At 36.8% G+C, this 25,222-nt stretch overlaps 1 protein-coding gene and 1 long non-coding RNA gene across 2 annotated transcripts in view; one reads left to right on the top strand and one right to left on the bottom strand.

Annotated features, from left to right (window-relative positions):
• The first annotated feature begins 4,045 nt into the window (after nt 1–4,045).
• The window catches only part of LOC142832315 (uncharacterized), a 29,717-nt gene continuing 8,540 nt past the window's right edge, over nt 4,046–25,222 (top strand). The window contains exons 1-2 of the long non-coding RNA XR_012907222.1: nt 4,046–4,065; nt 6,055–6,172. This is a non-coding gene — a long non-coding RNA (uncharacterized LOC142832315). The remainder of the gene's footprint in view (nt 4,066–6,054; nt 6,173–25,222) is intronic.
• Nucleotides 9,370–24,261, bottom strand: LOC142832311 (UDP-glucuronosyltransferase 2B1). The gene is made up of 6 exons (XM_075942710.1): nt 23,528–24,261; nt 22,520–22,668; nt 19,332–19,463; nt 17,846–17,933; nt 11,737–11,956; nt 9,370–10,076 (listed from the first exon to the last, which is right to left on the bottom strand). Exons 1-6 carry the CDS (start codon nt 24,249–24,251, stop codon nt 9,797–9,799), a joined length of 1,593 nt encoding a protein of 530 aa, XP_075798825.1. The 5' UTR covers nt 24,252–24,261; the 3' UTR covers nt 9,370–9,796.

The following is a 25,222-nucleotide window of genomic DNA, read 5'->3' as shown; positions in this document are numbered from 1 at the left end:
CAGTTTATGGGTGAAGGGCTCAGTTCTGCGTTGGTAGTAAGACTTTCTAGTTTCAGTGCATGTGCTTCTCATATAGGATTTTCTTCTTGTCGTTGATAAAATCCAGTTAATTCCACCTCAACTTACATTGGAGCAGAAGTCCTCTTGTCTGTTTTGAAATCCAGTGCTCACCAATACAGAATGTGTGAATTTTGGAATTAGCGTGGCAGTTGGTTAGTTATTTTTTGTGATTCTGCACTGCACAAAGCATTTTTTTTTCTGTAATATGTGGAGTCACATCACATGCTAGATAAAGGTTTTCTTTGTCTTGTTCTTCTCTGGAGACTTGTCTTCTTGTAGTTTATTCTGGTAGTTTATTCTGCTGTCTTCTTCACAACGATAACTATTATTTTCACTCTTTGCTGTTAAAACTTCAAAAATTAATTATAGGAATTCTTTTATATCATAAAGGTAATCTTTGTCATGTGATCGGGGTCATAAGATAGACTATCCTGGTTTTTCTCATAAATTCATGTCATCTGGGTACAGAAATCACACTGTGCCTTGATTCTTTCTTCCCATTTGTAGAATAGCACTATCTAGTTATGTCTGAATCAGCTATGATATCAAATTAAGATAGCATTGTTTTTACATTTAGAATTTTATCCTAACCTTGAGAAACTCACAGTATATACCCAGACTGTAGAATGAGATTTAGGATTCCTGGATTTATAATTAACTGGACTAGAAATGGAATCTGCTGTTGGTCTGATGACAGCATGGCTATATCAGAGCAGTAACTGGTATGACCTCAAAAGGTAGTTGGGGTTGTATGACTCCCAGACTCATCCTTACTTTGCTTCCTTATTCATTGTAGGACCATCATGATTTAGGAGAGGTCAACCTGCTGTGGACAGGACCACAGGGATGTTCTCTTCTATAACAGATCAGCTCAAACTGCTATGGACTGGACGATCCTTCATCAATCAATAATCAGTATCCATTCCCAAAGGCTTGCCAAGAGATCAGACTTTCCTCATTGATGACTCTAGACTTTGTCAAGTTAACAGCTGAAGCTAACTAGATGGATAACTAACTGTTTCCTAATTGTATTTTAGTCCCATTCTACTGGGAAGAACCTGACACTATAAACCTAATTAAAGGTCAAGAAAATTTTAGCTTGGAACCTACTACTGATGTTTTGTTAAATGATCATGTTGGCATATTATTTTATAAAGGGTTATATTAATAGCCATAGTTCTGGGTTGATCTCAGCCTTTGTCAGAGAAACTTTTGTTGTAGCAGGCACCAATCAGTTCAGAGACTTCCAGGTCCCCCAATGACTGAGAATAACCAGGCCCATGCTAAAGTTCAGAGAATGCTGTAGACAAATGGGGAAATGATGTAAGAACCCGATGTTGAAGAGAAGTGTTCAGGGAACATTTTTTTTTTCTGGACATGCCATGGCCATTGCACTCAGAAACTCAAAGAATCTTTCAGCTACACAGGACTTATATAAGTTCAGGAGACCAAAAGATCAAAAGGCAGAATTTTATGCATTTATAATGGTACTAAGGGATTTTAAAGAACCTTTCATTATAGTTACTGATTCACAATATGCAGAAAGAGTTGTCTTGCATATTGAAACTGCTGAATTTATACCAGATAATGCAGAATTGACTTTATTATTCATTCAGGCTCAAGATATAATTAGGAATAGGCTTTGTACCATATACATAACACAATATGATCCCATAACAATCTGACAGATCCTTTAGCACAAGGAAATCCAGAAATTGTCCAATTATTGATTAGAAGTTTTCTAAAGGCCTAAAAATTTCATAAAACATCATGTCAATAGCAAAGGTTTAAAGGAAGAGTTTTCTATTACATGGTAACACGCTAAGGAGATTATAAAGAGATGTCCTACTTGCTCTTTGTATAACCAAACACCACTACCTGCAGGAGTAACCCAAAGGGTACTCAAAGAATGAAATCTGGCAGATGAGTGTGTTCCACTTTGCAGAATTTGGAAAATTAAAATATGTATACCACACTATTGACCTTTATTTAGGTTTTCAATGGACAACTGCTTTCAGCCCAGAAAAGGCTGAATCAGTAATCCCACATTTATTAGAAGTTATGGCCATCAAGGATAGATCTGCACAAATAAAGACAGGCAATGGTCTAGCATACATCTATACAAAAATGAAACAGTTTTCCTTATTATAGTATAAAGCATATTACAGTATATTACAGTGTTCTACAGGTCAGAAAGTTATAGAAAGATAAAATCAAAATATATATAAAGGATATATTAAACAAACAGAAAGGGATGAAAATAACCACAAAATAGATTACATAATACTTTATTAACCTTGAATTTTCTTAATGCTAATGAGAAAGGAATAACAGCAGAAGAGAGACATTGAATAACAGTAAAAACATCGGAAGTAAAGGATATGTTGACCTCACAATGGAAACCAGATGTGTTATGTTAGAAAAGGAGTTTCATTCTTGTTTTCACAGGAGAAGAAAAACTACGGATACCGCCAAAATTAATAAAGATTCAGTTTGAAAAAGAGAAATGACAGCTCATCTACAGAAGTGACATCTATACAGGTGGTAAGGAAACCTCAAGGTTTGGGGCAGGGTTTTGTTCTTGTCTTTGCAGGAAAATACTCATCTTCAAAAAGTCAAGAGACCCTGGGCATTTGTATGCCTAAAGAGGAAAGAAATAAATATACAGAAAGGATTATCAAGCAAAAAAGAATATAATTTATGAGGACAGGTCATCTGAGGGTAAAAAATTCATTATATATATATATATATATATATATATATATATATATATATATATATAGAGAGAGAGAGAGAGAGAGAAAGAGAGAGAGAGAGAGAGCTGAATTTAGATTTAGAGATAAAGGTGGTTTTGGAGCTATCCTTCTCAAAATCCAAGCATGTTGTTAAAAAACCACTCCAAGTTTCTCATGTCAGGTGCCATCTGGTATGGGACAGAAAGAAGAAATAATTTAGGAAAAAAAATTTGCTTTTCTCCATACCTATTTTTGTCTCTATGGTACCTATTTGTAGAATATGTCTATATAAATAATGTTTATGTTTTCCACAATGAACAATGAATTTTTCTGCAGTAATCTTTGAAGTTTCCAGGATGAAGATGGGGCTCCACAACAACTCTGCCTGGTTGATATAGCATCGTGGTGCTGATAGTGCTACTGTAAGACTGGTTTTGGATAACAGCTTCTCAAGATGGTTCCAACTTGGTTAGCTGAAATGGTGAACCATTTTACAATGTTCTGGTTAGAACTCTAATAGGAACCTCAGAAAACCCCTACCAAATACCTACCAGACACAGTTCACACAGTCATAACGGAAAGACATCTCAGGCTTTTCTCCATCCTGAAGATGTTTATTATACAAAACATGTTTTATCCCCACAGGTAAACCAAGGTGGATCCTCATTAATATTCTCTTTCGGGGGACACTGGGCCAGGGAAACATCTGCAACTTAGTCACCAGCTTTGGCAAACACTTCTCTCCAGGCAATCTACATTTTTAACAAAGGAGAAATGAACAATACATCCTGGCCTTTGTTAGGTGGCTCTCTTACTTGTTTGGCAGGGTTGCATCTGCCTAGTGGCCTGCCTGTAAATTATTTTATATAAAATATAGTCCCACAGGGAACTAAAATGCAATTCCAAACAAGTAGACTTGGAGAGGGATTATGATCCCATTATGAAGCAAATTCTATAAAATAAAAACTGCAGTATAAAAATTAATGAGTGAATATGCCTTTATATTCTAGATGTGCAAAGTCTGGAATTATGTGCTAACCAAGGCAGAAAGAGGGTGTTTAAAGTGAACTTTGGAATGGGCACACCAACCTGAACCTACTTGAGCTCATCAAATATGACCTTTGGTTTCTGCTCAGGATTGCTTTGAATGTAAATATTGGCAGAAAGGAGCCAGAGTCTGCTTTTGCTATCACCCATGGCCACATCAGAGGATCAGCAGGTGGCACTTGAATTCTGGAGTTCAGCACACTAGAAAAGAAGCCACTGATGGGTGAATTTCAGATAAGCAAAACCTCAAGGGCTTTGACTTCAGAATGTCTCTCTTTACCCTCTGTGCCTTTCCATGGCTGTTATTTTTCTCTGGTATTGACATGGCGTGAGTGTGTGTGTGGGGGATCACCATGATCTTTAGTGTGGTGTGTGATTATCTCATAGAAATATCCCATTCTATGTGGCATTCTCAACTGTGAATTATTATGAAGATGATTTCCTCTTAAGTTGTACTGTTTATCTGAAGTAATGATTACATACAATAATAGTGTTAATTAATAGAATTTTGATGATCAAGGGTTTCTAACAAATATAATAAGGAATTATGATAGAGGTTAGTTTAGTGGAAAAATTAACATAGGAAAAGGTAGGATATAGTATTGCTCCAGCACCTGATAAAGCTGCAGAAGATAGGAAATAAGAATAAAGAAGTGTCACACAGCTAAAACTTATGAGTGTCCCATGTGGAGCTTCATAAATGACTGTTTAGTTTAATGATTAAGAAAAACAACCAAGTCCCAGGGAATGGTTTACGTTCTTTTTGATACTGGAAAATGTGTTCACATGTTTTGGTGTACCTCATAGCTAAACAAAGCTTTAAATGATGACTTCATGCCACTAGAAAACAAAGAAGGGGATGGTTAGTTAAGGTAATTGACCTGAATGCTGAAATATGAAAAGTGAAACTGTTAACCTGTTTTTCTGGCATTTATAAATATTACTGTGTATGTAAACAGTTATGGCTGAAAGGCTCCTGATCTATGAGAGGTCTAAAAGGTAAATATTTCACTGTATGTAGGTTCTTGGGGATAATTTGTTTTTTACCTATAATACATAAAATGTTTAATATTTTAAGGGACATTTAAAATAGGGTGTCTTTTCTTTTATTAATCATAATCATTCATTTATAAAATAGAATATAACCAGCTTAACTGAGCCAATGGAAGCCCACCAACTCCAGAATGAGAGTGAGGGAACCAGCATAGGACCAAACTAGGCCCTCTGAATGTGGGTGATAATTGTATGGCTGAGGCCGATGGTAGGGCCACTGGCAGTGAGTTCAGGATTTATCCTGACTGCTTGTTCCGGCTTTTTGTAATCTATTATTTTTGGAGGGATACCTTGCTTAGTCTAGATATAGTAGGCAGGACCTTGGTCATGCCTCAAAACAATGTGCTAGACTTTGTTGAGTCCCCGTGGGAAGCCTTACTCTCTTTGAGAAGTGGCTGGTGGGTGGGATGGGGGGAAGGTGGAGGGAAAGAGAGGAGGGGAGGAGTGGGAACTGGGATTTGTACGTAAAATGTAAAAAGATAGTTTTTTAAAAAAATAATTAAAAATAAATAAATAGAATGTAACCACACCATAACTTTTATATTGCTTGAAAGATTCTGCTGCAGCATAAAAGCTGTAAAGGAAAAAGTAAAGAAGACATAGGAAAATACCAGGAAAGATGAAGATAGAAGTCAGGATGTAGAAGGAAAGCATCAGAAAAAGAAAAGGAAATCATCAGGAAAGAGAAAGAAGAGAGACATCATGGTAGAAGAACAAAATGAAAAAAGAATAGAGTAGAAAAAGCAACAAAAAGAAATTTTAAAAGTAGCTTTTATCCCTCTGAAAAGAAGTCTGCGTGTTTTTCTTGCTGACTCTGCTCCCCAGTACTAGTCTCTCCGTATGGATTCTCTGTGTGTTATCAGACATGTCTCTGCCTGTGAACAATCAGTGTTCTTTTAACCCTTGTAAGCAAAGATTTCTTTTGGCCTTTGCTGTCTTTATAGCTCTGTTCTGTAACTTGGGGACTCTGGCATAATCTGTTTGCAAACCTATGGGGAACTCACTTGGGCAGCTTCAGCTCTCTTCCTTATTTCATTTATTCCTTGCATCAGCTTGGTTGTATCGCCCTGGGATTAAGACACAGGAGATCACAGTCTGCCCTGAGTGTGGAAGGAGCAAGGGCTCTTGATTGATCAGCTTTCTCATCTCTCTTTTGTAGGATACTCTGTAGTAGCTGTAGATATTCTTCTTTTCCATCCTTATCCACTACTGATGCTCCCTGGTCAACCTGATCATAATTAACTTTCCATTCTTTTGAGGATCAGTATTCTCTACAGGTGTGACAGAAATATTGTCACAGGGTTCACCTTTTTCTCACTAAATAAGGTGCCTGCTGCTTCTGAACTCTGATTATGTGAACAGTTTATGGGAGAAGGGCTCAGCTCTATATTGGCAGTAAGATTGTTTCTAGTTTCAGTGCATGTGCTTTTCATACAGGATTTCCTTCTTGTTGTTGATAAAATCTAATTAATTTCACCTCCACTTATATTGGAGCAGAAGTCCTCTTGACTGTTTTGAAATCCAGTGCTCACCACTGCAGGAGTCCATTTCAGAATGTGTGATTATTTTGGGGATTAGGATGCCAGTAGGTTCATTCTTTTTTTTCTTGGTTCTTCACTGCACAAGCCATTATTTTTCTGCAACATGTGGAGTCACATCATGTGCTAGATACAGATTTTCTTTGTTTTGCTCTTATCTGGAGACTTGGCTTCCTGTAGTTTATTCTGGTAGCTTACTCTGCTGTCTTCTTTACATAGTGATAACTATTGTTTCCACTCTTTTGTATTAAGACTTTAAAAGCTAATCATAATGATGTGGGATTCCCCTCTATGTGCTGTGATTACCATTAATGAATAAAGAAACTGCTTTGGCCTGTTGATAGGGCAGAACTTAGGTAGGCGGGGGGGACTGGACTGAATGCTGGGAGAAAGAAGAGTGGAGTCAGAGATGCCATGGATATGCTGCCAGAGTAAGACATGCTGAAACACTGTCAGTGAGCCACTGCCACATGATGATACACAGATTAATGGAGATGTGTTAAATTAAAATGTAAGAGTTAGCCAATAAGATGCTAGAGCTAATGGGCTAAGCAGTGATTTAATGAATATAGTTTCTGTGTGTTTATTTCAGGGCTAAGCTAGCCGGGTACCTGAGAACCATCAAGCACCTTTCCTACAACAAATTGGTTCTAACATGGCCAGCTAAATCCACTTAAAACCTGAGAGAGTTTGAAAAGGAAATCTAGACACAAAAATACAGAGTTTAAGACAGCTTCTTGCTGTTTTTCTGTCAGTGTACAGCAGCTCCTTTAAGAAAAGTTTTCCTGATTCAGCTGTAGCAGAAAAAAACCCACACGGTTTGAAAACACGGCTTTCTGGGCCACACTGCCAGCATGAACTTTTTCTCTGGAGGTTCAGCTATGGAGTATTTGACCGGGGTTTGACATCTTAGAGACTCTTTTTATATCATAAAGGTAATCTTTATCTACGATCAGGGTCATAAGATAGACTAACCTGGTGTTTCTTAATAAATTCATGTCATCTGCATACAGAAATCATACTACATCTTGATTAATTCTTTTCATTTCTAGAATAGCACTATCAAGTTATATCTAAACGATCTTAGATTAGGATAGTATTGTTTTTACATTTAGAATTTTATTCTACTCATGAGAAACTTATCAAATATACCCAGATTATAGAAAAGATTATTAAATTCATTATAAAACTATTTCCTGAGTATCACATTGTTCTGTGAAGTAGGGATATCTAAAGAAGACATGATCTCTGTCCAGGTGTATGGACGTAATATATGGTGGGTGTGAGCTGTCACTGGAAATGCAAATGAGTGATATAGGCTTTCACAATGGTATGAATTGAGTATCATTTGCTGTTTTATTCCTGTTGTTTATGATTCCTGGATTTTTATCTAACTGGAATAGAAATGAAATCTGATGGTGGTATGATGATACATATCTATATCAGAGCAGTAGCTGATAAGACCTCCAGATAAAGTTGGAGTTGTGTGAGTCCCAGACTCATCCTTACTTAGCTTCCTTATTCAATGCAGGACCATCATGATGTAGGAGGGCTCAACCTGCTGTGGACAGGACCACAGGGATGGTCCCTCCTATATCAGGTCAGCTCTGTGAACTGGACCATCCTCCATCAATCAATATCTATTCCTACAGACTTGCCAATAGAGCAGACATTTCTCTTCAATGATTCTAGGCTTTGTCAAGTTAACAACTGAAGCTAACTAGATGGATAACTCTCTACTTTCTAATTGGATTTTAGCCCCACTCCACTGGAATGTACCTGACACCATAAACCTGATTAAAAGTCAAGACAATTCTAGCTTGGAACCTACTATTGCTGTTTTGCTAAAGATCATGTTAACAAATTACCTTCTAAAGGCTTATGTTAATAGCCATTGATTTGGGTTTTTCTCAGCCTTTGTTTGAGAGGTTTTTGTTTTAATGGGAACCAATCTGTAATGGACACTTACAATTTACAACTCAAATGATTGAGAATGATCAGGCCCATGCTAAGGCTCAAGGAATACTGTGGAAAAATGGGGAAATAATGTTAAGAAGCCGATGTTGAGGAGAAGTGCTGTGGAATACTTCCTTCTTGACATGTCATAAACCAAAAGAATCTGTCAGCTTTACAAGACTGACATAAAATCAGGAGACCAAAATTCCATAATAAATGGAGAGGAGCTCTTAATACTCCACCCATAAATAAAGAGTTATTGGCAATCAGATTCTAGGACATGATAAGTCATTATTATGGGGGTTGGGCAGACACTGGCTCATTGGCCATGATTCAGCAATGTCCCCTCCCATGAATGCATGCATGCATCTATAGATAATACTAATTGGATTTACTGGGTTATCAAAAATAAAATAATTGGACAGAATTTTGGAACTGGGACCTATTAGGTGATACCCGGTGGGAGATAGGAATATCGTCATGAAGGATGAATTTAATGTTTCACTGAGTCTAAGTAAGAAATTCTGAATGAATAAATTAAACAAATAAATAAATTAAACAGAAGAAATTGTGAATCTGTGTGGTAATTTTAAATTTAGAATATAATATTTGGTAAGTGATGATGCAACTTAAATCATTGTGGTCTTGTCTTCCACGTGTTCTCCATAAATGAGAGGAAATGGAACTTTTGACAGCTCAAATCTACATAAAAGACTGAAATTAGAGTGATAATGTCGAGGTCAGTTGTGACTAAGGGATACGATGGAAAGTGGATGAATAATCTTGTCACGTTCACAACCTCCCAAGTAGTAGAATTTAGCAGAAGCAGGTTGGAATGCTTGTTTGAATGCCACAGAGAAATACCTCTGCTTGGAGGAGGGTGACCTTCATCACAGGTCCTTTAGGAAATAAAGGATGTGAGGTCTGTGTACCGAAAAATAACCAGAAGCAATGGCTTTCCTTTTGCAAAGACAAGTTAGTCTATTTCAAAAGTCTGTAATCTGAACACTATTCTTTATGCATAGTAAAAACAAGAAAGGAAATTGTTCAGCAAACAAAGGCAGAGAAGGCTTGGCATTTGTGAACATAACTGGTATTTAGATACATTTTCTGCCCATGAGAATTTTGCAAACCACATGTAAGCTCAATGAGGGTTGTTGAGGATAGCTCCTCAGTTACATCAAAGCACTCTAAACAGAACATGTGATTTTGTTTACACAATCCCCGAGTGTATATTTGACATGAAATCTTTCGCTGTCTTAAACATATGAAATACATGAAAGCAATCTTTAGTGACGCCATGAAACTGTCTTGTTTTAGAGGGAAATGATTTGCTATCACAGCCTCTTCTTGCTGGAAGCAGCCGCGAGAGACCCATCTCTCAAGATTCTCCTGGCTTCAATGCAGCTATTCTTTTTTCTTCTTTTTACCCTTGTTGCCAGTCTTATGGCAACAAAAGAGGCAACATTTTGTGATGATGAATACCACAGCTGCCACACAGGCCAACAGGAACCCAATCACATCCAGAGAATGGTACTGGAACCAGGCGAGGTCATGGAGAGCTGGGCGAAGGTGCTTGGCTCCTCTGTGGCGCATGACATACTCAATCCAGAAGACGGCTCTGTCCAGAGGCTTCATCGGTTGATCATGTTGGATTCTTGACAGTCTCATGGCATTCTCTTTGTACCTGAAGGGACAATGTATACAACTAAATCAAAATGAAACTAATTTGCAGAGCTCACTAACATTTGCTGATTTGCAAAATAAATACCCACAGTGACTCAAAATTAAGCACAGATTTTTCTGCTTTATGAGGTGGCATGGAGGACTATTGAGATAGTCTCATGTAGTACTGGTTTGCTCTGAACTTGGTGTGTAGATTACACTGACCTTGGACCACTTAATGAACTTCTCTATCCACCTTCCAACTGATGGGATTGCCTGCATGCACCAGCACCTCAGTTACAAATGCTGGCTCTGATTTTGCTTTATTCCCCATAAAATGTTTATTTTTAAATGGTGTTTTTACAGTTCAGCAATATTTTCCAAACTGGCAAGAGAAAATTAGCAATGAGATGCAAATCTTTTTTATGTGAGGAACATGTAACATTTGCTATTAGGTCGTTAAGTGAAGTATACATAGAATTGTCTTACAACTGTCTTACAAGTGTGTTACAGAGACAATGTGTCCCGTTGTTTATCTTCTCTCCTGCTTCAGCTTCTCCTCTCCTATCTCTGTTTCCTAATTTCAATCTGCATGTAGATTCATATTTTGAAAACATTAGAAATATGATTCTTCTTTGCATAGAACTTGCACCAGAATTCTCAACAAAATGAAAAAATAAGTCTAATCCTGTTCCTGGACTTGGAGACTGTGTATGTAGGAACCAGCAGCATTTTCTCCTATTGTTTGACCTCTTGACTTTCTGATTAGGTACATCTATCTTCTGGTAAGCCTTGAACCTTCCAGTGGTGTTCCCTGGGTATGTTACAAATTTATTATTGACTGTCATTCCAGTATGGTTGCTTTTATCTCATTGTCCAGGGCTTAACATAACTTTCAACTAACATAGGTTCCTTTGTTGACACCACTGGCTTAGAAGCCTTAGATCTTGGCTATGTGTTTAGTGAGACTCATATTTATTTCAGAGTGATAAAATGACCTAAACTATTCTAAGGGTTTTTGAGATGTCATATAATTGAATTTAGAACACATTTTGTCACAACTAGTCACCACAGCATCTATTGAACGGTTGGTAGAACATGTCTTTTGTTTGAGCACTTGGGTGGCAGAGACAGGAGGATCTCTCTGACTATGAGGCCATCTTAGTACTACAAAATGAGATCCTGTTAAAAAAACAATAATGAAATAAAATAAAATTTCACCAAAAGTTTTACAGCTTCAGAAAATATGGGTAAATATTTAAACATTCTTTCATTAATTTTAAAGTTCATAGTTACTTTATTATATATATTTTGTCATGTTTATAGTGTCCTTGCAACCAATAGATGTATATTTGAAACATTATTTATATATACAGAATATTTCAGACTAATCATTGTTGAAAATAATCATATATTTCAGATATGCAAAATAATTGATTGGGAGGTTTTCACAGTTATTGTCTTTCAACTGGGCTTAAAATAAATATGATTATGATAAGAATATTTCCAAATATTTTAATGGAAGTAGTTATATATACCAAGCATAATGACACATGTTTTAAATCCCAGAACTCAGTAGGATAAAGCAGGAAGATCTCTATGAGTTCAAGGCCAGTCTTGATGTTATACAGTGAGACCCTGACTCAAAAAAGAAAACTCAAATCAAAAATAGTTATACTCACGAAGGGTCATTAATGACAGTCCTCAAGGCAGTAAGAAGCTTTGTAGTTGACAATGTGCTGAAGTCTACTCTAATCGCTGCTCCCTTGGCTACCATGTGGTTAATATTATCAGGCTGATCCGCAAACAACGGAATACCAACAATAGGAATGCCATGATAGATTGCTTCATAGATGCCGTTAGTTCCACCATGAGCTATAAAAGCTTTAGTTTTTGGATGACCTACAATTAGAATTATTTTTGCACAATTATTTATTAAAATGTGAAAGGGAAATGAAAGATAATGGTTCAGAGGGGGCTGTTCTCACAGAAAACATGTTATTATAGCCACAGATTTGCAGTGAAACTGCTGTGGGCTTTCTTAGTAAGAAGCTCTTCAGTGAGCTGGAGAGGTAAGAGAAGATTATTTGGAAGAAGTACTATGTGTCTTAAGATGTGCAAAAATGAAAACAAGATTGTCATATAAGAAAAAGCTGGTTCCTGGAGAAAATCAATAAGATTGACAAACCCCTATCCAAACTAATCAAACGTCAGAGAGAGAATTTGCAAATTAATAAGATCAGAAATGAAAAGGGGGACATAACCACAGACACAGAGGAAATTCAGAGAATCATTAGATCTTACTACAAAAGCCTATATGCCACAAAACTGGAAAATGTAAAGGAAATGGATACTTTCTTAGATAAATATCATTTACCAAAGTTAAATCAGGACCAGGTGAACAATCTAAATAGACCTGTTAGTCGCGAAGAATTAGAAGAGGTTATCAAAAACCTCCCTACCAAAAAAAGCCCAGGACCAGATGGTTTCAACGCGGAATTCTACCAGAACTTCCAAGAAGACCTAATACCTATACTCCTTAATGTATTTCACAATATAGAAACAGAAGGGTCATTACCAAATTCCTTTTATGAAGCTACAGTTACTCTGATACCAAAACCACACAAAGACTCAACCAGGAAAGAGAATTACAGGCCGATCTCACTCATGAATATCGATGCAAAAATCCTCAACAAAATACTGGCAAACCGAATCCAAGAACACATCCGAAAAATTATCCACTATGATCAAGTAGGCTTCATTCCTGAGATGCAGGGCTGGTTCAACATACGAAAATCTATCAATGTAATACAGCATATAAATAAACTGAAAGAAAAAAACCATATGATCATTTCATTAGATGCTGAAAAAGCATTCGACAAAATTCAACATCCATTTATGTTAAAAGTCTTGGAGAGATTAGGGATACAAGGGTCATACCTAAATATAATAAAAGCTATATACAGCAAGCCGACAGCTAACATCAAATTAAACGGAGAGAAACTCAAAGCCATCCCGCTTAACTCAGGAACACGACAAGGCTGTCCACTTTCACCATACCTCTTCAATATAGTGCTGGAAGTTCTAGCAATAGCAATAAGACAACATAATGGGATCAAGGGGATTCGAATTGGAAAGGAAGAAGTTAAACTTTCGTTATTCGCAGATGATATGATAGTGTACATAAGCGACCCCCAAAACTCCACCAAAGAACTTTTACAGCTGATAAACAGCTTTAGTAATGTGGCAGGTTACAAGATCAACTCCAAAAAATCAGTCGCCCTCTTATACACAAAGGATATGGAAGCAGAGAGGGAAATCAGAGAAGCTTCTCCATTCACGATAGCCACAAACAGCATAAAATATCTTGGGGTAAACCTAACCAAGGAAGTGAAAGATCTATTTGACAAGAACTTTAAGGCATTGAAGAAAGAAATTGATGAGGATACCAAAAAATGGATGGACATCCCTTGCTCTTGGATTGGGAGGATCAACATAGTAAAAATGGCAATTCTACCTAAGGCAATTTATAGATTCAATGCAATCCCCATCAAGATCCCATCAAAATTCTTTACAGATCTGGAGAGGACAATAATCAACTTTATATGGAAAAACAAAAAACCCAGGATAGCCAAAACAATCCTATACAATAAAGGATCTTCTGGAGGCATTACCATCCCTGACTTCAAACTCTATTACAGAGCTACAGTAATGAAAACAGGGTGGTACTGGCATAAAAACAGAGAAGTCGACCAATGGAATCGTATAGAAGTCCCGGATTTTACCCCACAAACCTATGAACACCTCATTTTCGATAAAGGAGCTAAAAGTATACAATGGAAGAAAGAAAGCATCTTCAACAAATGGTGCTGGCACAACTGGATGTCAACCTGTAGAAGAATGAAAATAGACCCATATCTATCACCGTGCACAAAACTCAAGTCCAAATGGATTAAAGACCTCATTATCAGCACGAAAACACTGAACCTGATAGAAGAGAAAGTGGGAAATACCCTACAACAGATGGGCACAGGTGATCGCTTCTTAGGTATAACCCCAGAAGCACAGGCATTAAGGGCAACATTGAATAAATGGGACCTACTAAAACTGAGAAGCTTCTGTAAAGCAAAGGACACTGTCACTAAGACACAAAGGGAACCTACTGACTGGGAGAAGATCTTCACCAACCCCGCAACAGACAAAGGTCTGATCTCCAAAATATATAGAGAACTCAAGAAACTAGACTTTAAAATGCTAATTAACCCAATTAAAAAATGGGGCACTGAACTGAACAGAGAATTCTCAACAGAAGAACTTCAAATGGCCAAAAGATATTTAAGGTCGTGCTCAATTTCCTTAGCAATCAGGGAAATGCAAATCAAAACAACTTTGAGATACCATCTTACACCTGTCAGAATGGCTAAAGTCAACAACAACAAGGATAGCCTTTGCTGGAGAGGCTGTGGAGGAAGGGGTACCCTCATCCATTGCTGGTGGGAATGCAATCTTGTGCAACCACTGTGGAAGTCAGTGTTTCGGTTTCTCCGGAAATTCGGGATCAACCTACCCCTGGACCCAGCAATACCACTCTTGGGAATTTACCCAAGAGATGCTCTATCACATGTCAAAAGCATTTGTTCAACTATGTTCATAGCAGCATTGTTTGTAATAGCCAGAACCTGGAAACAACCTAGATGCCCTTCAATGGAAGAATGGATGAAGAAAGTATGGAATATATACACACTAGAGTACTACGCTGCGGTAAAAAACAATGACTTCTCGAATTTTGCATGCAAATGGATGGAAATAGAAAACACTATCCTGAGTGAGGTATCCCAGACCCAAAAAGAAGAACATGGGATGTACTCACTCATAATTGGTTTCTAGCCATAAATAGGGGTCACAGAATCTACAATTGGCGAACCTAAAGAAGCTAAGTAAGAAGGTGAACACAAGGAAAAACATATCGTTATCCTCTTGGATAAGGGAAGTAGACAAAATTGCCGGGGAGAAAAGTGGGATCTTGGGGGTGGGGTGGGAAGGGGGTAAGGGGAGATGGGGTGAGAAAAGGTAGAAGGGAAGGAGGGGGGACTTGGGGAAATAGGAGGATCGGGATAAAGGAAGGTTGGATAGGGGAGCACGGAACCACAATCCTTAGTTAAGGGACCCACTTTAGGGTGGGCAGGAGAATTGACCCTAGAGGGGCTCCCAGGTGCCCAAGCTGAGGTCCCCAGTTAGTTCCTTGGGCAGCTGAGGATAGGGAACCTGAAATGACCCCATCCTAGCGCAATACTGACGAATATCTTGCATATCATCTTAGAGCTTTCATCTGGCGAGGGATGGAGATAGAGACAGAGACCCACACTGGAGCACTGGACTGAGCTCCCAAGGTCCCAATGAGGAGCAGAAGGAGGGAGAACATCAGCAAAGAAGTCGGGACCACGAGGGGTGCACCCACCCACTGAGACAGTGGAGCTGATCTACTGGGAGCTCACCAAGGCCAGCTGGACTATTACCAAAAAAAGCATGGGATAAAACTGAACTCTCTGATCATGTCGAACAATGAGGGCTGATGAGACGCCAAGGACAATGGCACGCAGTTTTGATCCGACGCAATCTGCTGGCTTGGTGGGAGCCTAGCCAGTTTGGATGTTCACCTTCCTAGATATGGACGGAGGGGGGAGGACCTAGGACTTACCACAGGGCAGGGAACCCTGACTGCTCTTTGGACTGGAGAGAGAGGGGGAGAGGAGTGGGGGGAAGGGGAGAGGGGTGGGAGGAGGGGGAGAAGAGTGGGAGGAGAGGGAGAAGAGTGGGAGGAGGGGGAGGGAAAGGGGAGGCTGGGAGGAGGTGGAAATTTGTTTTTTTTTTTTCTTTATTCTTCTTTTATCAATAAAAAATGTTTAAAAAAAAAAAAAAAAAAAAAACAAGTAAGGTATATTGTTTGAAGTCATATGTATTTTACTGCTCTTTTTGGATAAATGTAAAAATATTATTAGGACAACCTGATATTAATAAATGTACTTCTCTCAGTCTCAAAAAAAAAAAAAAAAAAAAAAAAAAAAAAGAAAACGAAAGGAAGATTGTAGATAAAAAAATCCAGTGGGAAAAAGTTCATGGGATTAGTTTTATACTACCAGGTATGAGTTTCAGCTGAGGTTCTGACCATAGAGAACTCACTTTTTCAAGTGTAATTTCTAATTGCATTTGAAATCCTTATCCTTATACCCACATTTAAGTGTAGTTCTCAGCTCCAATCAAAGAATCTTATTTTTGCAGCAGACAAAGATCATTATAGAAAGCCAAATTTGTCAAAATGAAAAGAACAACTGACCTTGAGGCATAAATCTCCAAATAATGCATCTATAATACAACCCTCCTATATGTACCGTTCAGAGAACATTTCAGGAGAGGGGGTGGAAATAGTGTAAGAATCATAGGACAAGAATGTCTACTCTGAGATTGAGTCTTCATACAGTACAGGGAGACTGCAACCATTGAATCTCAACGTTATTGTGGCAGAAAGAAGATCAGTACATTGAATACAACAGTTGACATGCCTTGTTTCACAGTGCCTTGTTCCCAAATAAAGAGGCACAGACCCTTAATAACTGCTGAGACTCATTTTTCCCCAGGTATGACCCCAAATTTGTTATCCAAAACCAAATGGTGAGTCTAAAAATATAACAGGAATACTGAATGTACTCAGCATTTTGTATTTGTATATTTATTTGTATGTACAGATGCAATAATAACAACCAAGAAGAAAGAAAAAATGTGGTTGAGTGGGAGAAAGAGGATAGATCTGAAATGAATTAAGGTAAATGGAGTTGATGGTTTAATTTGACTAAAATATATTGTGCAAAATTTTTATTAAAATATTACACTAAAACTCAAAAATCAATTAGACTATATATAGAAATAGTTGTGACAGTGGGTCTGGTATGTGTAGTGTGTAGTCACTAGGATGGTGAATAGTGCAATCTAGGGCTGATCAATCTATAGTTTTTATGAAATACATTTGCCCTTTTGTAGTGATATTTGTTTGTAATCTAACAAATAAAGCATGCCTGAAGATCAGAGTGTTGAGCTAAGTCACTAGTTAGACAGAGAGGCCAGACAGTGGTGCCACAGACCTTTAATCTCAGCACTCGGGAGTCACATGCCTCTAAACTCAACACTAGGGAGGGTAGACAGGAAGGGATATGGCTGGCTGGAGGGAGGAATAAAAGGTGGGAGGAGAGAGGATCTGAGAGGCAGTCTGAGGGTGCATAGAGACAAAATCGTCCCTTCAGTCTGAGAATTGGTAGAAGTAAGAACTTTAGTGGCTGGATGCTCTGGTTCTCTGATCCTTCAGTTTTCACCTCTGATAGATGACTCTAAATTTTTATTAATAAGACCAATTAAAATTCCCACTACACACTTTGTGGTATAGATAGTAAGTACATTTGTTTGCACAGAAAACGCAAAGTCAGTGTTGAAACAGGAAGGGCTTATATTCTCAGTGGCATTTGAAATATTTCTGTAGCAGAATAAAAGATAATGAAAAATGAAGAAACAAAAGACAAAGAGGAAATTCATACAGACTCTGGATGATTCTAAGGGTAGTTATTATAGCTGAAGTTAAGATACTCAGATTCTAGACATAGAGAGGATGATTTTGAATAACAAAATGGTAACATTTATAGGCAGTTCTTTTCCATTTTATATTTATGGAAATAAATATAGATGTTTGGTTTTTTACTATCTTCAATATCTGTTGTTCTTTTTCTTTATTGACCTTTGCCTTACCAAGAAGGTCATTCTGGGGGATCCACTTGTACAACCGAGTATTGGATGCTAAGGTGTCTGGTTTCTTACCATCGAATCTCCACAGAACCTGTTACACATAGAAAATACCTTATTGAATTATAGAAATTCCAACTCTTGGTATATTTTGATTCTGGAGAAGTAAGGAGATTATTCAGTTGAATATTATTCAGAAGATTGCTGATGAAATTAAGAGGGGATTTTAAAATAGTATGAGATGTTAAAAGACAGAAATAAATAATACATTTTCTGTACACAGCTTTATAATAACTTGAGCATCATATTTAATCATATTAATTTATACAGGTTTTATGATTAATGACAAATTTAAGCCTACATGAATTTTTAGTAAATTAATATAATTCTGATTGGAAAAACTATAGACAATTAGTAATAATTTATGATTATGTATATAGTATGTAAAATCCTAGGTCTTATTTCACAAATTCAATATTAATTTATATCCTTTTGAGTCATGAACACATAATTTTACCAATATTCCCATCTTCCTTATACTATTCATTATAATAGGTTTAGTTTGATGCGTAACATATCATATTGGCATAATTTACTACTATGATGAATAATTTTTTATTACTAGGAAGTGTATTTACTTAGTTTCAGATGAATCTTTAAGGACTACCCAAGGAAAAATATTAATAGGAAAATTTTAAGCATGGTTTCTATTGCTCTAAATAATTTCATGTCCAGTACCTGAGTACTGAAATACAAGTTATCCCCACAAACTGGAATATAAATTGTCTGTCTTCACCTAATATATGCTCTGTGTTTGATAAAAGAAAAGAAATTATGTCTGCATAAAAATATCTTGATGAACAGGAAAAATCATTATCGAATAATAGGGTAAATGTTGTTCACAAACAGCCAAAGATGGATGCTTTCAGAAAGTGAGTCAGGAGCTGCTAGATTCTTCCTGTGCCAATACTGACTTATTCCTAAATTCACTGTGAATTCCTTTCTCTTTCCCCAACGAGAGAGAATGTTCACCTGATGTGCTAGAAGCAGAGTTCCTGTAGACACATTTATAATTTTATAATCCTGGGCTTGTTTCAGGGCAGGAACTATTTTCACCCCTTTAAAAAAATGTTTCCTACATCAGCCATTGGGAAGATCTTTTCCCCTTCTCTTTCATTACAAACATTTTTGTATCATCTTATGTATTTGGGTGTTTTGCCTGCATGTAATTCTGTGCATTATAAAACATGCTTTCTGGAGATCTGAAGAGCATTTAGATCCCCTGGAACTTGAGTGGGGGACAGTTGTGAGCTACTATATAAGTGCTAGAAATCAAACTCAGGCTCTCTGGAAGAAGAGCCAGTGTTCTTAGCCCCTAAATCATCTCTTCAGCTCCAAGATAATATTTCTCATTGTTTTATTTCCTCTTTTTATTTTTCACACAGAAAATTTCCCTTCTAAATCCTTTCAGCATTCAGTAGACTTATCTCACCTTTTGTGGAATCTGGGCAAGAGCAGATGCAACTATATTGGCCTTTTCAGATGATATGTTTTTAACCATTGAACCCAGAGAAAACACCACAATACCATGTTCTCCAGAACTCTGAACAAAGTCTTCCATTTCCTACAAAGGAAGATGTGACACCACAAATGAATGACAGCATAGGAAGCATTGTCTAAAGGACTGAGACGGACTTTATGAGAGGAAATAATGTAATAACTAGAGTTACTTTAAGATTTCCTTTGCTTTGGTACTCAATATTTGTCGAGAGTACATTTGTACTATAGGGCAAATGACCAAAATAAGTAAATTAGAGATAAAAAAGTAATGTTGCTAGAAATGTCACTGAAATTTAGATGATCATTAGGAAAGATCACACAAAGAGGAGGCAGAAATATTGTAAAAGCCAGAAGGGATGGATGATTTCCCAGTGTCTTCCAGGCACAGTAAGAGTGATGAACATATAAACTCCAGAGATTATGGCAACACACATAAGACCTGCACAGGTTCAAGCCAGATGAGGTTCCAGCACTGATAGATGAAAATGGACATGGACGTCCATTTCTAACTAAGAAGTTATTTGTAATTGACACCTGACAGCAAATGGGGAGAAGACAGCTTTCTCCAATGGAGTGTCACTGAGCAAATCATCCATATCCCAGAGCAGAAACCATTCCCCAAAGTATTTGGTCAACAAAAAATAAACCACATGATTTTTTTCTTTTGCTGGCTTTGTCTTTCAATTTGGTTTTTAAAAAATATTTATTTATTATGCATACAATATTCTGTCTGTGTGTATGTCTGCAGGCCAGAAGAGGGCACCAGACCTCATTACAGATGGTTGTGAACCACCATGTGGTTGCTGGGAATTGAACTCAGGACCTTTGGAAGAACTGGCAATGCTCTTAACCACTGAGCCATCTCTCCAGCCCCCTCAATTTGTTTTTCTTGGGCATTTTTGGTTTTGTTGATTTTTAGTTTACTGCTTTTATTTTTATTTTTGTGATCTCTCTCTCTCTCTCTCTCTCTCTTTCTCTCTCTCTCTCCATACATAAGTCCTGTGCAAGTTCAAGCAAGACAAGATCATAGCATGGAAAGGAGAGGTAGACATGAATTTCTACCCTTAGTTAAGGAATCACTAGCAATTGATGGCTGCTGGGTGAGGTGGTGTCATTTTTTAAAATAATATTGCCCTTAGTATGCTGATGACCTCCAAGTGGAAGGTCATACCTGCAAGAGTACATAAGAAGTACAAATTTGACTAGAAGGGTGTAAAAAAGGAAAGAAAAACATACAATCAGATTGGGTAAGGATGAAAGGTGGATTTGGGAGAAGTTGGGAGAACTGAATATGAACCAAAAAAACCTGTATAAAATTCTTTAAATAGCCAGTAAAAAGAAAAGAAACATATAAACTGAATAAGAGAAATAATCTTACAATTCTTCTATAATTCTGACAAATGAGTTTAAATTGTACATACAACTTGGAGACGGCCCTTTTAAAGAATGTTACAGAAAATTGCATTTACCTGCACAAACGAGTTGAAAATAGAATCCTCTCTCACTCTGAGAATTTTACTCAAATTGGATGAAAATTGGAACTAAAAGTTCAAATCCCTTTAAGAAAACTCCAGGACATTGAAAAAGACAGTAATTTATTGATTAGAACCCCATCAGCCCAGGAAATAAATTGGGAATTAACAAATGAGACTACTCCATAGGAAAAGCTTCTCAACAACACAGAAAAATATCATCAAAATGAAGAGATTCTTTAAAAACTGGGAGAAAAATCTAAAACATGCCCAGAGTGTAGATGAATTTAAAAACTCTAAACATCAAAAGAAAAAGAATTCATACAACATAGACAAATGATCCAAATGAGATATTTCTCAGTAGAGAAATAATTACATTTTTACAAGTAGCCTATAATTACATGAAAAATTTTTAATAGTTTTAGCTATTAGGAAAATGAAACTCAAATATGTTGATGTCCATCATAACCTAGCTAGCATGAAAGTTACAAAAATTAAAACAATAGCAAATACTCCCACAGACATTATGGAAATCAAGAATTCATATATTTATTGTAGATAGGATTGTGAAATGATACCAATATGAAGGACATAAGATTCTTCATACAAATAACATTTGATCTAAACAGACGGTTAAGTTATGCCATTCTTGGATGATAGATCTGAGAGAAATAGTCATAAGGGCAAAAAGTCCACATAACGATGTTTATTATACCACTATTCACAATGCTCAAATATAGAACTAGCATAAATAGTCTTCAACTGACAAATGTGTAAAAGAGTGTTAGTATATATACATAATTGTGTTTTACCCAGATAGTAAAAATATTAGGACTGTATAATTTTCAGGAAAATAGCTATTAATTAGAGGATACCATGTTAATCAATAAGCCAGATTCAGAAACAGAAGCCTTGTTTCCCTTTATAAGTGGAAACTACAAGGACAAAAACAAACCACCAGCAAAATGTCAATGTAGAAAGACTATAACAAAGTGGAGACAGACAAGAGGGCATGTGGGATACTCCTAGATGTAGCTTTCCAGCACTGTCTGCCTCACCACCTTCCTGCTTAGCTGAGTGTGGAGTTTTTGACAACAGTTCTTGCAATTGTCTGCAGGCTTTTATCCTTCTCCCTTTCATCCTTTCATCTAACCCTGTACACCGGCCAGGTCCCTGTAGCTATGCAAGGATTTTAGGACAGTTCTTGTGATCTCTGTTGAATATTTCTTCAACATATCTGTCCCTCTTTGATAACACAATACACAACATTTATTATACTGTATATATTTCTTCATGCTTATAATCTGTTCAGGTAGAATATAAATTCTCTCTGTTAGAGAAATTTATTATTGTTTTTTAGGTTTTCAACATATGTCTTTGGCATTTATTCTATGTTTATGAATAGAGTACAAATTCCTTTTTATGAGTTACATAAATGTCCTTAAGTCACTGACCACATTCTATAAGGATTTGACATTTTTCTTAACAGTAGTGAGACAAAGACATGTGTTAAAGTATCAAAATAATGTATATGTCAATTGGCAGAGAGTTCTAATCCACTTTTTATATCTCTCATGAAACCAAACATCTTGAAAAAGTGGTGTGAAAAAGACAAAGCAATTTATCAAAGGAAACAACATAGGGTTACCTTAGGCAATGGTTTGGCTGGTTTGCAATGGAGTCCTCCAACAAAGTCAAAGTTAGGTAGAAATGGGTGGGGAAATTGCAAATCCCAATAGGTTCGAATGAGCCATATATCTGCTTTTCCGAACATCTCAGATAATGTTGTGGGTCTCCCTATATCACAAAAACAAGTAAAAATATACAATGATAAAAGGATTTTGTCTGGTATATAGCATGTGATTTCTGGACATAAGTTGAAATAAAGTTGACAACAATTTAAAATATTTTACTTGTCCTTTACAGATTTTTGAAGCTAGTTTCTTGATCTTTGTTTCTTCAAATGCACTGTGATAATTTGTAACGTGTGACTAAATTCCTTTTAACTCCTGCTATACTGGGTTCATCATAAGGCACTAGCAATACTAACAGTTGTATGTGTGAAAGTCACATCTTGATATTTTCCATTAAAAATTAACATTTAAGTTATTTTTGGTTTTAATTTGGATGCTATTTCTATTTAATGTATAGGTATTAAAACAATAAAAATATCCACATTTTGTAGCAAAATTTTAAGCTTTAATTCATAAGTTTTATGCATCTAAGAAGTCTTAAACTCTACCTTTCATGATATTCTAGATAAATGTTTTAATTTGTAAGTGAAGTAACTTTTATAAAGGAACATATTTTCTTCAGTGCTACATAGACATTCATAGAAGTGAATTATTTATCCTTAGTGTATATATTTACAGTCACTAAAGCATTCAATGAAACCTAGAGTTTCTTACACTAAGACAAACATAGAATAAAATGATACCAAGAGAAATCTTTGTTTCAGTTTGCAAAGTTAGTAATTTCTGGAGTGTCCTGAACAACTCTACAGCTGACCTGCCTTGTTTGGAGGCTATTTTACTTTATCAACTTACAATTAGCAACCACACTCTATGAGTTTATATTCCCCCCCCCCCACACACACCACTCATATTCAAAGATGTAACAGGCCAGGATTTCAATATAGCAGTGAAAGACAGTTTACCTAGGGCTTCACTGTAAAACTGACTCCAGGACTTCTCATTAAATGCTTGAAACCAAAAGTCAAAGTACAGCACTTGCAACATATTCTTCACCCTTTCCACAAATGTCATGTGGTCACTAAATTCCGAGAGAACCACAGGCACATAGGAAGGAGGGAGTGTAAGACCCCCGCTGTACTTTTCAATGTTGTATCCAGGACTGAAGCGGAGACTGTACACTAGAGGTGTCTTAAGCAGTTCGGCCAGCAGCTCACCACAGGGACCAATAGCATCAGCAAGAATGACATCAAACTTAGATTCTTGGAGTTTTTTCATAAGACTCTTGTTCCAAACTAAAGCTTTGCAAAAGCTTTCAATGACATCAGAATAGTTACTGAAGACTTCTTCCAACTTTGAGTAATATGTCCAAAAGGAGTATGTTTGAAAGTCATGTGTCCATTCAGCTATCCATGATTGAAACGTATATTGAAGCTCCTCTTTACTCACAGGTACAGGGTAAATCTCAAAATTAATAGAAGAGTCACTGTTAGGATCAATAAGGATGGAAGCTGAAGATGTCAAAACAGTCACTTCATGACCTCTCCGCACAAGTTCATCCACAATTACTTTTATATTTATCCAATGGCTGTATTCTGTGGGCCACACCAGTACTTTTCCACAAGTTCCAAGTCTAAAGGAGCATATCAGCTGAATCAACAGAAAAACTGAAATCTGTTTCACAGACATTTCGCTGAAATAGAAGACTTTTGACATCTATCATTCTTCACAAATTTTCATTCTTTTATGCAAAGCTGAATCAACCAAGAAGTTAACATGTAACTGCAAAACACATCGATGAATTGATAAGCCTGGTGGTGTAATGTCATGTGTAAATACAAACATGAAACATGAACTCAAGGTTAACAAAGTTTGTTTGTCCCCTTTTCTTTGGGTGCCTGATACTATTCAGCTAAGATCAAATGATTCCCATGTGCAAGTATCTTGTCTTTAATATTAGAGCCATAGGAGGAGTCACAACTGAGAACTTCCTACTTATTTTCATAACAGTAAAGATAAAACCAGGGTATGAGTAGATCAGCATTTTTTAGACAATGGTGCTTTTTTAAATTCATGATTATATATAATGAATTATGTTATAATCAAATTGCTGTATTTCCTCCTGGAAGAAGGAGGAAGCCCTATAATACTCAGGAGAGGAGTGCAGATGGAAGTTTCTGTCCCAGCTGGTCCCACAGCCATTCAGTCCCAAAGAAATACAAAGAAGCTTATATTAATTATATACTGTTCTATTAGTTCAGGCTTATTATTAGCTAGCTCTTACAACTTAAATCAAACCATAATCCTTATCTATCCTTAGTCACATGGTTTGGTATCATTTCTCAGTGTAGAATTTTCATCTTGCTTCCTCTGGGTCTGGGTAGTGATTGTAGACTGAGTCTTTCTTCTTCCCAGAGTTGTTCTAGTCAGGTCACCCCATCTATACTTCTCTGGCTCCTGGCCAATCAGGACCTTAATAAACCAATATGAATGACAAAAATCTTTACAAGGTACAAGAGAATTAGCCCACAGTACTTCCCTTTGTTTTCTTTTCAAAACAAGAGCTCTGAATCTCCTTTGTTTAGCTTTTTTCCTTACCATCATCCAAAACAACTTGTAACCAACAAGCTAAACAAAAATAAACATCCATAATCCGTTTT

Source organism: Microtus pennsylvanicus, chromosome 12 (assembly GCF_037038515.1).
Source record: "Microtus pennsylvanicus isolate mMicPen1 chromosome 12, mMicPen1.hap1, whole genome shotgun sequence".
NCBI classification, from domain to species: Eukaryota; Metazoa; Chordata; class Mammalia; order Rodentia; family Cricetidae; genus Microtus; species Microtus pennsylvanicus.
Note: the sequence above shows the minus strand (reverse complement) of the source record. Positions and strands in the feature narration are given on the sequence as shown.